The 17,389-nt window shown below is 44.7% G+C and overlaps 1 protein-coding gene across 1 annotated transcript in view; it reads left to right on the plus strand.

Annotated features, from left to right (window-relative positions):
* Nucleotides 1-17,389, plus strand: part of CTNNA1 (catenin alpha 1) — a 105,246-nt gene that overhangs the window by 1,721 nt on the left and 86,136 nt on the right. Inside the window, exons 2-6 of the mRNA XM_042024678.1 lie at nt 219-414; nt 7,157-7,323; nt 8,076-8,195; nt 10,026-10,292; nt 12,810-13,013. Coding sequence (XP_041880612.1) covers nt 219-414; nt 7,157-7,323; nt 8,076-8,195; nt 10,026-10,292; nt 12,810-13,013 — 954 coding nt within the window. The remainder of the gene's footprint in view (nt 1-218; nt 415-7,156; nt 7,324-8,075; nt 8,196-10,025; nt 10,293-12,809; nt 13,014-17,389) is intronic.

The following is a 17,389-nucleotide window of genomic DNA, read 5'->3' on the forward strand; positions in this document are numbered from 1 at the left end:
AGTCTTTGAGTTGTTTAGCTGCATTTATTTGCTCACCTAAAGAATCAAGAAGCATGGTAGTGTTTAAATGTGAAAAACACTCATGAGGTTAACTTGAGCTGGCAACAGTGCAGGTATAAGCAATACACAGTCTAGAAAAAAAAGTGGCCTTACTATCAAATGGATAAACATTCAATTTGTTTGATGTTGGGTTTTTTCCCTTCCATCTATGCCTTTAGGTAACAACACTGGTTAACACCAGCAACAAGGGCCCCTCCAATAAAAAGCGAGGCCGTTCTAAAAAGGCCCATGTCTTGGCTGCTTCAGTGGAACAAGCAACAGAGAATTTCCTGGAGAAAGGAGACAAAATTGCAAAGGAGAGCCAGTTCCTGAAGGAGGAGCTGGTGGCAGCTGTGGAAGATGTTCGCAAGCAAGGTAAGGGTGTGGAGCTGGTGGCTTCTCAAGCTGTGGCTCTTCAGAGCAAGCAGAACCGTTCCCATTTCCCTTTGCTGCTCTTTCTAATGACTCTGCACCTCTCACCTTGGGGATTCTCAGCTTGCCTGGCTGCCATCCCAGAGCAGTAATATAACTGGATGGGTCTGGAAATTGGATGTCCCAAGTAGAGATTAAGAAGAGAAGCAGAAGGGCTGGTTCTTTAAAGAGCATTTAAAAACTCAGTTTAGGCTCAAAAGTAAACGTGCTCCCCACAGCTGTAAGTTTTATGGGACTGCATCTCAAATATGTCAATAACTTCTTCAATATTTGGCTGTATACAGACCAGCACTGTAGGAGGAAGAGCCAAGTGTTGACTCGACAAAGATGTGTTTCTTGAATATGCAAGATGTAAACAGCACCAAACAGAATGTGAAGACCTTGATTAAATATTCCAGGCTTCCTTCCTCACGTCTAATGTTGATTTTTATAATTTTATTTTTTACTTTCTTGGAGCAGACCTTCAAGAAAAGCCTGTGGAGCTGACTTACTCTAAAATATGCACTAGTAAATACTGTTGCTCATAAATCATTTATCATTCTTCCAGTCATGAGTCTTTTCTATGCTTCAGTGAAACCCAGTCAACTGGTATTAATGGTGACGGCTGCTGCTGCAAGAAAGGGAAAACTCATTAGCATTAATTACTTGTTTGTAGCTGAAGTTGCAGAGTGGTGAAATATTAGTTGAAAATGGTTCTAAGTTCTGGATGAGCCTGGTTGACAGACCAAAGAAAGATCAAGGTAAGAAGGCTGCAATATAAGGGGCTAATTGAATTGGCTTAATTTAACAACAACAACAAACAGCAAGACAGACCCCTTTGACTCTGAGCTTTAATTGCTGGTGCTTGCTGCTCAGTGGAGAGTCAGAACTCATCTGTGCCTCCAAATGGCTCAGTGATGCTGGTGAGAGAGGGAGCTCTGCTCAGCCCTTGGGACTGAGAAGTTCCCTGAGCTGGATTTGTAGCTGAATATTGCAGTGAGAAGCTGGTGGGAAGGAGAGACTGATAAAAAAATCTTCCAGATGACCCTTTCCCATGTTTCTTGGCTCCTTCTTGGTTCTGAGACTACACATAGGCTTGATGCCAAAACCTCCCTGCTCTGTTGCCTTTGACAGAGGAGGTGAAGCTCATAACTGAGAGGTGCTGGAGTGAAATAACTTCCCACCTTAATGTTGCTTCACTTCTTTCTCCCTTTTTGCTGTTTGCAGCCTGTGTGAATTGTGGCCTAAAAGGGGGGGCTGGGCCTGTTTCCTGAGGCTGGGTGGGTGGTCAGACTGCAGTGAATCTCCTGGACACCAGTGGGGCCCACCATCCTTTGTGGGGATGCAGTTGCTGCACAACCAGGGATCAAAGCTGTGCCCCATCACAGGGCCAGTGTTTGGCCAGGTTTAGCGGAGCAGCTTTTGGTGAGGAAATTAAAAATCAAACCAGCCTTTGAGGAAATGAGAAGCAAGCAGTGAAGGATGAGCTAGAACAGAGGGAAGGGTTATTGCTGCCAGTGCCCAGGAGGATTGCAATTCTCAGCAGTGCTAATAGCAGCAGGGAGATACATTGGGAGGTTGTATGTGGTTATATACACTGTGTGCACCTCAGAAGCTCCCAGTATTGTGGTTAGACCAGTTGCATTAATGAACTGGAGAAACAAGGACAGTGTGATGCAAAGCCTGAGCATGTGCTCAGCAAATCTTCCTGGTGGTGGTGCCTTTACCTGCCTTTTGCAACTGGGGCAGGAGTGGAGAGGAGAATCTGGGTGTCGTGGTCAGCAGCAGGGTGATCACGAGCTGGCAGCATCTGGGTCTGACAGCAGCAGTGGGATTACAGATATAGAGCACAATTAATCTTCAGCAGAGGACAGGAAAATAGCATTAATAACGCCTCTGTTTAGAGTAGGGAGCGGTTTAGTTACCATAATAAAAAAAGATGAATGAATGTAGATGGGGATTACGAAGATGATTAGGACAATAGATAACTTGTCTCATCAGAGAAAATTAAAAACTTTTTTTTTCAGCCTAGCGAGAAGATTGAGAGAGTACATGATTTTAGTGAGCACGCTTGTTCATAAAATCCCATTTGCTGGGGGTAAAAACAAAGAAGTGAAAAGAGCTATTTCAAATGAATAATAGCATGGCTACCTCCTAAATCAATGTAAGAGGATCTTCAAAGTCTTCTTGTTTTTTACAATGGCAGAATAAATTACAACTCGCTTTAAATATTAAGCAAGTTAATGAAATATCCTACAGTAAGATTCCTGGCCCTTTAAAGCTTGGACTTTTGATTTCTTATAAAGTAATGGAAATTTTTAAGACTTTGAGCTAAAGAGTGGAGATAAGGACTCAAAGTGTTTTTCAGAACAGATCCTGCTGTGGTTATGGAAACGACTTGGTATTGGGAAAGCATTTGATGTGAACACTTTGAATTTCAGCATTGTCATAGTCTTAGAGGCATTTCCGCCATCAGAGGTTTGCTGGGTAACAGAAGGGGCAATACTGGTCCTGCCCAGCCTGACTTCCCCACTGTAAGCTCCCTGTGGGGTCTCATTGTGTGTTGGAGTGCTCAGCTCTTCTGGTGCTGTTGGGAAGTGGTGTGGAACTTGAACCAGTCCCTTACCCAGGTGCTTGGCACTGAGACAACTTCCAAACTGGGCTGAAGAAGGAAATTTCTTTTGGATCAGACTGGCAAGGCCATTCCTGATTCCCTGGAATGCTGATGGCCACAGCTCACTGTCTCTGTAGCTGCATGTGAGCATGGGGATCCAGGGAATGAGCTGTGCTCTTGCTGCTGTGTGTCTTCTATGGCAACTTTATATAACAGACCAAAAATTAAAACTTCAAAAGCCTAAGCCTGTGTATTGGGTTTGAGGTAGGAGAAGGGATGAATGCTTTGATGTCTCAGGTTGCCAATGCAGGGGAATGAGCTGACTGATTCAGCTCAGTGTCCTTCTGCTTCATGTTTCTAAGTGAAGGGTTCTTCAAAACTGAACAGTGAGATGAGTTATGAAAGGGAAAAACAGTTTTTTCAACTGTACATCACAGAAGATGTCTGGTGTAAGGATTTCCAAGGAGCAGTAGGAAGCCAGTTGTGGAACATCTTGAAGTTAAATACTGAATTCTTCTTGGAAAATTCAGCTTTAAAGTTCTGTTGGGACCAGTTAGCTAAATTTCTTTGAAAGGTGCAATGAGTTCAGTTGGTTTCCTGCATCAATGCTTTAGGAATGTGCCACTTTGGAAAGCCATAACCTGAGGGAGCTCTGAGGTGGCTCTTGGCAAACTGTAGGAGTGTTGTAGACAGTATTGGATTTAATTGAAGACAAGATTACGGAATTACCAGAATTGTTGCCATAAGTACCAATTTCTGTGTTGATATGGCAAAAGGTCTTGTGGGGCCTCATCCTTTATAGCAGAAAGCCAGGACAGCCTGCTGTGACACTGCTGGTGGGCATTGAAGGTGGCATTATTGGGGATGGCACTTCAGTATCCAGAGTAGTAGAGACTTGAAACTCTGATTTCCTGCTTGCCTTCATTTGGTGGGGAATGGCAGCCTCTGGGGGAGTGCAGCGGGGTGCTGTGAGCAGGAGGGAATGGCCTGGTGGCACTCGTGGTGTCCCTGGCACTGCTGGAAAAGCAGCCCGGGGACAGCTTTGAACTGGAAGTGCTGCAGGGTACGAGGTGACGTGTGGGCACGAATTCCCAGCTCGGAAGAGGAGCAGCAGTGTGTCCTGGGTATTCCTGCCTCGCCCGTCCTGCCTGCTGCTGTGCCCTCCCGCTGGTGGTGTGTCCAGCATGGTCATCATGCTCCACATGAAAGTGCTGCCACACCCTGTGGGCATGGGGGAAAGAGACTAGAAAGTGGGAATTTTCTTTTGAAGGACTAAAATCTTACCATTTCTAAAATGGGCTCTGTTCCATTCGATTTAATTGAATTATTAGTGCTTGATTGGCAAAACCACAGGATGACTATTGTTGTCTCTTCTTTTCTCAACTCTGTTTTTATTTTCTTTCCCTTGTAATATCTAATGAAGGTTATATTGGAAAAACAGACTACTCATGTAAGGATTTGTACCAGCTTTGTAATCTGAGTCTCTTAGTTGGACTTTTCTCCACAGTGTTACTTTAACTCTTAAAATCCTTCTTCCGAAGTGGTTGTGTTACCTGTGTTCAGTGTTGAAAAGGGGAAGATGGTGCTGGATCCCATTGGAACTGCTGATGTGCACACACAATGCAGTACCTGCACATTGAGGCCAGGCCAGAGTGCCCTCTTGCCCTTTGAATCCAGCTAAAATAACTACCCCATGGTGCTTTCCCTTTATAAAAGAAGTCTGAAAGCCAGCTTCCCTTAATTGGCAGAAATGTATATATATGCAACAACTTTAAATATAATCTGCTTTTAATTTTGGGAAGCTGGTTATCTTTTGACACCCTGACAAGCTGTTTGAAACTCACTAAGTCTTTTAAAATCTCTTGTTAAAATAAAAGGGAATAGCATTTTATTTTAGGACTGGCTTGAAAGGTTGCAATTTAAGAGATGGATAGAGGATAATTTTGGTTTTTAACTTCATTAGCAATTTCTGAGATTCATGTGAAGCAAGTGGCCCCTTCAATAAATTGTTTTAAATAGAAAATAAATGAAACCAACATTTTGGGAGTTAAAAATGTGGGAATTTTACATATAAGTAAATAAGGAAGGAAACATTTGTACTGAACTTTGGTTCTGGCATATCACAGAATGGCCTGGATTGGAAGAGACCTCAAAGCCCATCCCATCCCACCCCTGCCATGGCAGGGACACCTCCCACTGTCCCAGGCTGCTCCAAGCCCCAATGTCCAGCCTGGCCTTGGGCACTGCCAGGGATCCAGGGGCAGCCCCAGCTGCTCTGGGCACCCTGTGCCAGGGCCTGCCCACCCTCCCAGGGAGGAGTTCTATCCTGATACCCAATCTAAACCTACTTTGTTTGAAGCCATTCCCCTTTATTGTTACTTCATGCTCTTGTAAATATATACCTTTAAATCCTGAGATTGTTAATGGATTTCATACTTGTGGTGATGACTTTTATTATCAGCCTGTTCCAGAAGGAATAAAGAAAGGGTCATGTCAGTTACTGCTGGGGTTTTGTGATCTGGCGATTTGAAGTTTTCAGCATTGGTGGTACATCATCTCTCACCCATCTGGAAATCTGGAGTTCTTAAGCCTTGTTGAAGTATTGAGTTGTGTTCCCCAAAGCTGGGTAGGGGATAGCTTTGGGTTGATATTGAGAGCTGGCCTGTACTTGGACAGAAACTTTTTTGCTGTGTCCCAGTACAGAAGTAGCATATTTTTATCTTAAAATGTTATATGCCACTCTTGGTTATATTATTTAAGATGATGGAAGGGTGTTACATAGGAGGGAGCATTTTAACAAAATCGAGTATTTTGATGTGGTTGCTTGGGCAGGCTGGCAGCTGTGCTTGGGCTGAATTTAGCTGTGAAGGTGTAGAGTGCCTGGGTGGCAGAAACTTCCTGGGCAAGATATTATGTATGAGGATGGTTAACCCCAGGCTCTCCAGCTGTTGGCATTTCTGAGCAGTTAAGAATAAGTTGTTAAATAAGTAGAAGCCTCCTGGGACTGCATCACGCAGAGATTTCGGTGCAGCCCTCGCCCTGTTTGGTGTGGGGGGCTCCAAGGGACTCACTGTCAGCTGTCACTTGTCAAGCACTGGTGGAGGCTTTTTAGTCTCATCTGAGACAGGCTATTTTTATTTCGGCATTTGGCCATGTGGACACTTTTTCATACAGGTTTTTGGGAAGCCTCTGAAACAGCAGCTATAGCAATCTGCTTTCTGGTCATCTCTTGCTGCCTGCAGGTCCCTGACCCTGAGGACCTACCGTTTTCTAAACTAAGTCCTAGCTGTTCTTTGTGTTTCTGAGATGCTGAGATATCCAAGGATAATAATGTGGATTCCAAAACTTGCTGCTGTGTAGGAACAGTGGTACTGGAAGCTGCCCCAAAAAGTGAGGGAGAAATCCAAAATTTACTCCTCTGACTATTTGCAGGCACTACTTTGATGCTTTGCAAATGCCTTCTGGAGGAATTGCTGTAGCTGTGCAGAGTGGCCTTTGCTTTTCATAGTTAACCAATGGCATTGTTACCATCTGAAACCCAAATTCTTTGCTCCTGCACCAGATGCAGCCCCACAGGCTATGAAATGCTGAAGCATTTTACGAAGCGCTGCCTGGCTTTGAATTCCAAGCGGGGCATATCCAGCCAGGTCATAGCTCGGAGTTGTTTACGGTCCCAGGAGCTGTGGCAGCTCGCTGTGTGTTTCTGGGCTTTCTGCTGCTTTCTGCTTAACTCTACACGCACACAAATCAAAGCTTTTGCTCAGGCTTTGAAAGCATCGTAGCTTGGCAAATAACTGCAGCCCTGCAAAGGCATGCTGAATTTGCCTCTCTAGAGAATTCTGGCATGCTGAAACACCTGTACAAATGGAAATAAGGACCAAAGTGTGATTTCCCAGCCCTTCCTCCCTGCACAAACCCTCTGCCCCAAAGCCATGTGGTAGCTGTACCCAGAGGTAGCCACATGCAGTATTAGTGGTCAGCTGTATTTCACAAATGCTTTGTTTTAGAGACTTAGGTTGGCTTAGGAATCTTTCTGGTGGCTGAGGCAGTGCTGTGTGGTGCTAAAGCAGCCCCTGCTGTCCCCCTGTGCAGGTGACCTGATGAAGAGCGCGTCAGGGGAGTTTGCAGATGACCCCTGCTCGTCGGTGAAGCGAGGGAACATGGTGCGGGCCGCGCGCGCCCTGCTCTCCGCCGTCACCCGCCTGCTCATCCTGGCTGACATGGCAGATGTCTACAAGCTGCTTGTCCAGCTCAAAGTAGTAAGTGTGGGTCTGTGCTGTGCCTGGCACGCCGGGGGTGCCCCCGTGTGACCCCGTGGGGTGTGCGCTGGCAGCGGCTCCCTTCTGCGCCGGGGAGGGTCTTGGGGCTTTTCCTCTCAGCAGAATGTGTGCGGTGGGCATGTGTCACTCATTTTTATACTCACTGTCAGTAGCTTTTGACATTGAGTTGCACTCTGCTCTGAACTTTTAGTACAGAAACTAACTGAGCCCTGGTCTGCAGCTGCGGGTGATAGTCAGCCCTTTCATCTTACAGAAGTAATTTGGCTTTCTTATAACCAGGACTCCCTTGCAGCTACTAGGGATGAGTAGCTTTGGCAGGCTAAATAAAAATGAAAGTGGACTGTTTGAGGAAGCCTTTTCTTCCCATGGGCAACAGGGTGGGTGAGTGATTGTGCAGAATTTGAAGTGAGATGACACTGGATACTGGGTCTTCCTTTGCAAATGAGCTTTGAGGACTCTCCTTGTGCCCTTTGACCGCTGCCATGGCTCTGCCAGGGCCCTGGACTCCTTCATGCTCTCTCAGATGTGGGTACTTGACTGTCTCTGGTAGCTGGTGACTGTGAAATAGTAGCTAAGCACTGTATCCTATTAGCCTTTAAAGTGTCTCTCACCAAAAAATAACGGGGCAGAGGAAGATTGCTTTCTCTGTCTGCTATGAAATACGTTCTGAATTACTTCCTGACCTGTGGACTGTATTGCTTGGAAAAATATGTGAATATATATTCTTTTAGGTGGAAGATGGTATCTTGAAACTAAGAAATGCTGGCACAGAGCAGGACTTGGGTATCCAGTACAAAGCCCTCAAACCAGAAGTGGACAAGCTTAACATAATGGCAGCCAAAAGACAGCAGGTATAGTGCGGCAACTTTCTTTTGTATGTTACTTTTTCTTTTTCTTTTCCCAAATAAGGCAGCCCTGCTGCTCTTGGACAGTGCCTGTTGCTGGTAATACTTTTTATGTATTTTTTTTCCATTATTGCTGAGTAGTTTGTGTTGTGCTCTGCCATGTTTAGGGACTGTGAGCTTGCCTGGTAAGCAGGAAAAGTCTGCTTGGCTGTAGGGTGCTGCTTCTGATGGAATTTGTTCTTAGTAGCATTTGTTTATGTCAGTTCATTAGTGCCCTAGTGAAATGCTGCTCCCCAAGAGCTGCACTTCCATTTTGAAGCAGTGCAGGTGTGGGTGAGGACAGGGAGCTGTGTCCCAGTGCTGGGGCACTCTCCACTAGACCACGTTGCTGCTGTGGTTCATGCAGATGGACTGAACGCGTCCACGTACACACGGAGCAAAACTCACAGCTGGGCGCAGCCACAACTTCCCGAGGAAGTGAGTGGTGCTGCCCACTGGTCTGGCACTGAAATGTCCATTGGAGAAGGAGTTTAAATTCCTGTTTGTTATGGGTATGTTCTGTGTTTGGATAGCTTGTCCTTAGCCTTAAATTGCGTGTGAAATTTGTTTTGTTCAACAGCGCTGGTGTGACTCATTCTTGTGTAGTTAAGTTTTCAAAAGAAAGCAGAGGTGTGGGCAGTTAAACTTATCAGGAATAGCATAATTCTTTTAGAGCATTTTTTGCCTCTTTGTTCTGTAGATATGTATAAACCAAAGCTGCTTATGCACCTCTGACACTGCTTGGGTTTTTTTGCACAGATTTGTCTTAGAAAATAAGCTGGGTACAGTCAAAAAGGGATTGCCAGTTGGTTATGTATCTCAAATCTGATTGCAGTAAATGGGAGTAGGGTTGTGATGGCAATGCAATAAATGCTCTTAAACTGCTTTGTGATGGATTGTTCTACACTATAGGAAGTGGTTGTACAAAATCTGTAAATCTCTGTGCCTGCTTGGAGTGCCCTGCCTGCTCAGTTTGTACCTTACAGAGGTCACCTATTGCCCATTCATTTTAGAGAGTCTGACAGAATTTTTTTCCCTTTTCTCAGTAAGGCAGTCCTTGTCTTCATTTTCACTGCCTCTGTGTTAGATTTAAGAGGTAACTTGGGGATGATGATGCTGCTAATAACTGTGGTTGTTCCTCCTTTTATAAACTTACTGCTTGTGCTGGACTCGGAAGCTTTATCTGATCGTGGTGCTTCTGTTCCAAAACAGAGGTGATGGTGCTTTAGAGAATTACAGCACAGAGTGTTTGGGGAAAGACTTATGGACTTGCTCACTAACCTTGAATTAGTGGTAATTACAGTCATTGGATTAATTTTGTCTCATTGGAGGTGAACAAGAAGCTGAATGAGATTATATATTTGTTCTTCTGAAATTAAGTACCTGAGTCTCTTGAGGAGAGTACACACCATCTTCTAGGTGTGATTAAAGAAAACATTCTGGCTGTGAGTCTGGGAGTTTAAATTAAAGATGATTTTGCTTCTCATCTGCAAGTGCAAGACAGGACAGCTTTCAAAATGCTGGTCCTCTGCTGCAGAAGAACAAAAATCCAACGTCAGAGTTTGAATTGTGGTGTTGTGAATTGCCCTGCAGTGTTGTTGTTTTTTGACTTCACGGATCTGTTGTGTTTTGCAATTAGTTGAGCCCTTAAGGATAGGAATACTCAGCAGACAGATTTGAGCAGATTTGAGGCAAAGAACCTGCTTGTCCTCTGAAGATCCAGGGAGACAGTGTAGGCATGTTGAATGTGGGCAGTGCTCTCAAATGAATTTTTTTCCCCTTTAATTTTCCTAACAGGAGTTGAAAGATGTGGGTCACCGCGATCAGATGGCGGCAGCCAGAGGAATCCTGCAGAAGAACGTGCCCATCCTGTACACGGCGTCGCAGGCCTGCCTGCAGCACCCCGACGTCGCTGCCTACAAAGCCAACAGGGACCTGATCTACAAGCAGCTGCAGCAGGCGGTCAGCGGCATCTCCAACGCCGCCCAGGCCACGGCCTCGGACGACGCTGCCCAGCAGCAGGGCGGCGGCGGGGAGCTGGCCTACGCCCTCAACAACTTCGATGTGAGTTGGAACCTTGCTGTGAAAAACCCCCTCGAGCTCTCCTGTTTGTTCACCTGCTTTGTTAGCCACAGCTTGCTTTCATTGATATTGCCTGGAAGATCATTTCTACTGAAGTACAGCAAGTTGTAGGCAAAGTAGACTTTTTTTTTAAAAAAGTCATTTTCCAAACTAGGGTTGATGGAATATAGAAAGTTATATATGTGGTTCTTGGTGATGGAAGGCTGTCAAGTAAAACTAGCTCTGAAATAGCAGTTAGCCTACTGCTACGTTAGATGGTTTGTTTGAAATTGATTATTTCATAATATATTTATGTAATGTATTCTTGGAGGTGACAGAAGTGATTTATTAAAAGTGAATAATGTATTTGGAATTGCTGAAACTACCTATTGAGAGGAACATGAAGTGGGAAGTTTTAATATGATCTTTGGTTGGAAATGAAGTCATTTCACACTGATATGTTGTACTGATCTGTCATGTTCTTTATCTTGCATTCAGCATGTTGCTGAGGACAGCCATGCATTTTTACTGAGATCGCTTTCCTTTTGAAGCCAGGATTCGGTGTCTACCTGATTCAGCCTCTGAATTTTAAACACTGTAGCACTAACTAACTCTAGAACTTTATTTAATATTGCAAAGCCATCACTCAAAAGGCATTTAATAGTTGTGGTTTTGCCAGATTTTGATCACCACCTCCTTTTTTGCTCTTACCACTCTTGTTCCTCCCTTTCTGGTATGTATATTTTACCAGGATGAAGTTCTGTTTGAGTTCTCCCTGTGCCTGATGGGAAGCCTTTCCCTGTGATCTCTTGGGTAACAAGAGGATGTCATGGCTACCTTGATCTTTGTGACTGATCTCAGTTTTGAGTTTGCCTGTCTGAAATTCCATCAGTAAGCCTTAGGGGTGTGCCTGGGGTTAGCCCCGAGGGGCTGCAGGTTCTCACAGGTGTCTGTGGGAGGGGAAGGCAGCCCTGCAGCAGCACCGTGTCAGGGGCTGGAAATGAAGAAGCAATTCAGTTCAGGTTTGTGGATTGGCTTGTACAGCTCAAACCAGCTAATGGGAGTTTTCATAAATCACCCCATTTTACTATACAAACTCTCCAGTATACAGCTGCAGACTACTTCTTAAGTGTTGCAGTTCACACAAAGCTTTTAATTCCACTTTGTGAGGCTCTCTAATAGCAGCAGTGCCTGATCAGCAGGTCAGCTTCACGATAGCTTTGTCATCTCATCCCTGCCAAAGGAGGCTGACAAAACAAATGTGTTGAGGTTCTTGGCAGATGTTATCCCAGCACTTCATTTCCTGCTGCTGCTTGAGTGTTATTGTGCTCCTGTAACAGAGGCTTTGAGCACACATGCTGCCAGATACTCCAGTGATGGTAACATATTAAATGGCTACCAGAAGATAACAAGCTGATTGTTATCTCTCTTTTTTGATGGTGCAGTTCTGGGGTGGTACCATTCTATTAGCCAATGGCTAGAAGTTTCAGGAAAAATGAGGAGAGAATGTCTTGGAGGGCACATGCCATGTTCCCATCCTGCTGTGATGGCTGTGTGGTTACTCCATAGGGATGTGAAATGTGCTGGCTGGCAGGAGGAGGTGGTTGTGACATGGCTGCAGAGGTTAGCTCCAGTACAAACTGACTGAGGAAATTCCCATTTCAAAAAGCTTTGGGGTTCCTTTTAGAATTAACAAATTCTGCCCCTGAAATAACCCAACCAAACCCTAAACAAACCACCCAGCCATGAAATGGCCAAATTATTTTTCTTTATTAAATTACAGACCTGTTTAAACAAATCACCTGAAAGTACTCAAAGGTGATAAATGCTGTGCAGCTGCTTCTGGGGAGCTTCCAGGGTGGTGGTGAGAGCAGGTACATCAGTGCTGCTGTTTCAGCCCTGGGTCTCTTGGTATGAGCTGTGCTTGCTAGCACTCTGGCAGGAGAAACCTGTGGTAATTTTCTGCCATGAAGAAATTGATTTCTGTGTGGTTTGAAACCTTTGTGTTGATGTTTCACTTGGAGAATTGTTGAGAATACAGTTGTATTTACCTGCCTGACATTGAAGAGAAGAAAGACTACAAAGTAGGGCAATGGAGCACAATATATAGAGCTAATTTTGGATGTTTGTTTTCTTGTTCATGATGGGATAATTACATCTGACAAGTTAACTAGTGAAGGCCTGTCCAGATTGACATGTCATTAGGAAGAGTTCTGTACTTTGAACCTTATTTTTGCTGGCACATTTGATTTTTGCCATTTGTGTAACAGGGCTTCCTGTGGCCAACTTTTCTTTAGCTGTCAAAGCAGCACAAGAAATGAGTAGCAATATAATCTGCTGGGAAACCTCTTAGTAATTTTACAAAACTACTCATGAAAATCCTCCTCAGTGCCAAAATGGTGTCGTTTGCCTCTTCATGCCTGATCAGGGGGTTGCTCTAAGTGTTGGTTGCGTGGATGACTTAACAGTAACGCACTGCTTCGGCTGGTGACTGATTTGCAGAACTTTTTCTTTCGCTAGAAACAAATAATCGTGGATCCCTCGACGTTCAGCGAGGAGCGGTTCCGGCCGTCCCTGGAGGAGCGGCTGGAGAGCATCATCAGCGGGGCGGCGCTCATGGCCGACTCGTCCTGCACGCGCGACGACCGCCGCGAGCGCATCGTGGCCGAGTGCAACGCCGTGCGCCAGGCCCTGCAGGACCTGCTCTCCGAGTACATGGGCAACGTGAGTAGCCCTGCTCTGCTTGCTCGCTTCGGGGGGTATAACCCCGTGTCATCAGCTGAAATAGGGAGTTGAAGCCGCATCCCTCAAAGCTGATTTGTTCTGTCCCAAGGAATTTGAACAGTAAGAAGCGTGCCTGAAAGGTTTGTCATGAGATGGGATGAAACCTACTTAAATCGTCAATGATACTTACCTTAAAATTCATCTCCAGTCTTCCAAACAAGTGTTATTATCATAAAGTATTAACCCTTTGGCACTGCTTTTATTTTATAACTGTTAATACTGCTTTGTAGAGAAATTCAAACATCAGTTTACAAAAAGTAACTGGGCCTATGCAAAAAGTTCTACTTCACTTCTGTTGACTCTTGGAACCTTTAACTGTGTCATCTTTGTGGCTGAAAGCATAAATTGTCAGAATCAAGTTGATTATTGTTGCTATTCAGCTTGAGTAGAAGTGATGTAGGAAGTTAACTATGTAGTAAAAATTCCTGAGAGCAGTTTGGTCTAAATATTGGGCTCGGAGCAGTTCTTTTCCAGTGTTTAGGCACTGAATGTGCACACAGTGTTTGAAGCCTGAGAGTGTTTCTGCAGTTGGAGTGTCATGTCATGCGGATGAGCTTCTGCATTTGAGGGCATCATGGTGCAATACTGGACTTCCTTCCCCTCCATTGCCCCTTTCCTCTTGTTCCAGTGGGTTTTAATCTGAAGAACTTGCTGTGTTGAGAGGTGAGATCAGGATATCATAAGATTATAGACTAGACTATGTATAATTGTTGAACTTCAGTACTGTTAAAGCAGATTTTTCAAGTAAGGTTGCAGAAATGGCAACAACTTAAGCAAACTATGTGGCTTGTAGCACTGAGGCAAGTAAAATTGTCTGAAGAAAGCTTAATGGGAGGAGGTGAAGTCTTATTTATGCTTTTGAATGTGTTTGAGGTGCAGCTTAGTTCAGAGATAGCTTTTTTAGGCAGTAGCACTTATTTAGGAACCTTGCTGCATTAGATACCTTACCTCCAAATCTTTTGGCCAGAGTGATTTCAACATAGAGTAGAACTGGTCCAAAGGCTGCCATGTGTGGGTTGGGGTGGTGGAATTCAGAGAACAGATGCAGTGTGTGGTAGAGAGAAAGGAAAACAAGGATTTCTGTTTACCAAAAGAAGGGCAAAGTAATTGAACAAAACTGAAAGGCAAGTGTGATGTAGCCTGCGGGCTGAGCTAGGTATTCATGCAGTCTGTCTTAATTGCTTGTGAAAGTCACTTGTGCTCAGCATTGACATTTTGTAGAACTTGAGACTGCAGCTGGGAAGCAAAGCACGGAGTTGTGCCACTCAGAACTCCTTTGAGCAGGGTGTTCTAGAAGTCTATGAAGCATCAGCAATAATCCCTCAAATGTGCTGCTGGATTGGAGGGAGCCCTGTCAGCATGATTGCAAATGGAGCAGCCACCAAAGGGTAATTAAACATGTGCAAGAGGTAAATGCTCAGTCTTGCATGTAGGAGTTGGTGGCATTTGTCTCACTGAAAGTTGGTCAATAGCCCTGTGAGAGTGCAGAGCTTTGACTTCCTCTGACAGCAATGCCTGTCCTCCTCCTCAGCCATGTGCTTTTGTCTCTGATAGGCAAGTTAAAGTAATCATGCTGAGATGGAAAGAATGTATTCCCTCTGTTATCTCCTTTAACACATTGTGAAATTAGTGGAGCATACTGAATTTTTTAAAGTCACTGCTATGTTATGATTGTAGACAGTGTAGTTGGGGAAATGAGATTAGAAATTCAGTGAAATGGAGTGGAAAAAGCAATTGATAAATTATGGTGAAAATGTGGGATGGTGTGTAAAAATCCATACTGTAAACCCCTCTGTGATTAAGCTGAAGAGTGACTAATAGTTGGGAATCTAAACAGTGAAAATGGTTTGATACATCTGCAGGAAGAGTAGGGATGTGCTGACTTAGAGTAGTGGCAGAGGAAATGTCATTTCATGTATATGTATGATATACCCACAGCTCCTGGGATGCTTTCCTCCAGTCTCCCTTTGAAGGAGGAAGTGAATTGGGCATTAAATCTGTTAATTGCACAGCACTTGCAGTGCATCGTAAATCCTATCCAAGTGCTAGAGTAAGAGGTATTTATTGGCCAAGTGTAAAAATTCAGAGAAGATGGGATGAGGAATACACTGGAAGGGCTGAGGCACAGGGCTGTCTTGAGGCAGACTCCCTTTTAGCTTTAAATGCCATCTCTTCAGTGACTTCCTCTAGCTTTTGGGCTTGCTTTCTCATCTCTGGCAATAACAAGACCGTTTTCTAGACACTTTATAACTCAAAGTTTAGTGTTTTGGACCCAGAGTTTAACTGTTTCTCTGTGCCTGTCCTTGAGGGTCTGTAAGTCTGCAAGCATTGGCGGCTGTTGTTATGGAGTGTGGCAGAAGTTTTTAGCTGAATAACAGTTTTTGGCAATAAACTGAATTGTGGGATCTCTTGACCCCCCACTGCATCTGCTGGCACGGTGATGAATCCTGTGATTATGCCCTTAAAAGAAGGGATAGATTTGCTTGCTCAGTAGTTTGTTACAGAAGTTTGAATTCCCTTTTTCTTAGATTGGTGGGTGTATTATTTCCTTTTTCATCTAGCACGACTTCTCTTGCCATTTTCAAGAGCAGTCCAGCTTGGTCAGACTAAATCTTGTGCATCAAGGCCAGCATCCTGTCAGACAGTGGTGAGTGGATCCTGCAAGCAGAAGGACAGGAACAAGGGAGCTGTGTAGTTTTACTTACCTGAGTATCCCCCCAGTCCCGAGCTGGCATTGCTGACTGTGTTGAATGGCTCTTGGCGGACTTTTCCCCAATGAATCTGTGGAGATCCTTTCTGAACCCTTATAAGCTTCCTTAGCAAGGAGTTTCCTGCTTAAATGGGTGCTTTGTGAAGAAGTATCTTTGTTTTGAAGCAGAACAACCTCATCATGCCTGTTCTGTTGGATGTTTCTCTCGTCTCATTTAGAAAAAGCCCCTGAGCAGCAGCTCCTTGCCCATCCTTTCCTGTGCCACTGGAACCATATCATGAAGGAGGCTTTGGTCTAAGCTTCCCCAGAATGAAGTGTCCTCTCAGCTTTGGCTTTGCCCTCATGACCGAACAGCGTGGTGGCTTTGGACAGGGTTTGTAGAGGGAATGTCCCAGGGCCTGTGCATGCCTGCATCCCACAGCAGTTGGTCTCAGCTGATTTCAGCCCAGTCCTGAGGACTGGGTAGCATTTGGTGTGGTAGTGGCTGTTCCCTTGTGTAGATTCACGTGGAGAGTCCAGCTCAGGTGGCCCAGGAAGGCTTCAAGATGAGAATGCCAGTGTGTGAAGTGACAGCCCTGGGAGAGGAGTTTCAAAAGCACAGTGCTCATGTGAGCCAAAATGCTGGGCGTGGTCATGTTCCCCCATCCCCTGTCTGTATGGTCTCTGAGCTTTGGGGACCAGAACTGCACGGGCTGTTCAGGGCTCTGGCAGTGGCACAGTTATCTTCTGGTTCTGTTCTGCAGTCCTGACCTACCAATGCCTCACACTTGGTGTGTTCTCTGACATCTGCTGAGCATGGAGGGGGCTCCAGGAGGAGCTACCCTCAGGATTCAGCTTCTGAGCCACAGTGGCAGGAGTCTGTTTCTGTGGATGTTACATGACGTGGGCTTTCATTACCTGTGTCCACCGAACTTCATTGGACACTTTGACCCAACCTCTTGGTTTATGAGCTACATTCTTTGAAATCCCAGCTGTTCATCCCTTAATTGTAGCATCTGATTCTCTAGCTTTCCCCCCTCTTCTTCCACTTCGCCAAGGGAGAGCTGTTTTCCATTATGGCTTTTGCTCACTTCTCACAATTCCAACAGAAAATAGTTTTCCTTTTTAAACTTGCATTGCAGATCCCTCCTGGATTGAAATGGCATGGATGCTTATTTGCATTTGGGTTTTATTACTCGGAGTAAGCTTGAGTCTTGCTGCTGGTGCTGAATGGCAGAGCTAGAAGAAGGCGGCCTAAATTCATTACTGATTCTGAGAAGCTTTGTAAAAGCAGAGTAGTCCAAGGTCTTGTTTCTGGGATCAACTGCCTGGAATGCAGTAAATTGACCACATGAGTTGTAGCTAAGTTTGTAATATAACTCACAGATGGCAAGACCCAGATCTTTGTATGATCTGTGGCAGTCAGGCTTTCTTGGTGTGTATTTTATTAATTAAATGACGAAATTTCAAAGCATATTGAGTTTAGTTGAACATCGATTCCAGACTTAGGCAGGGCAAGAGGGCAGAGCAAAGCATGGAACTGAATGATGCCAAGATTAATAGTGCAATCAATGAAGAAGTTAGTAAGAAATATAAGAAAATACAATGGAAACAGTCTTTTGTGTCT

This window comes from Corvus kubaryi, unplaced genomic scaffold (assembly GCF_017639235.1).
Source record: "Corvus kubaryi isolate FWS band 111438036 unplaced genomic scaffold, C.kubaryi_AGA036_p1.0 128, whole genome shotgun sequence".
In the NCBI taxonomy this organism is placed as follows: domain Eukaryota; kingdom Metazoa; phylum Chordata; class Aves; order Passeriformes; family Corvidae; genus Corvus; species Corvus kubaryi.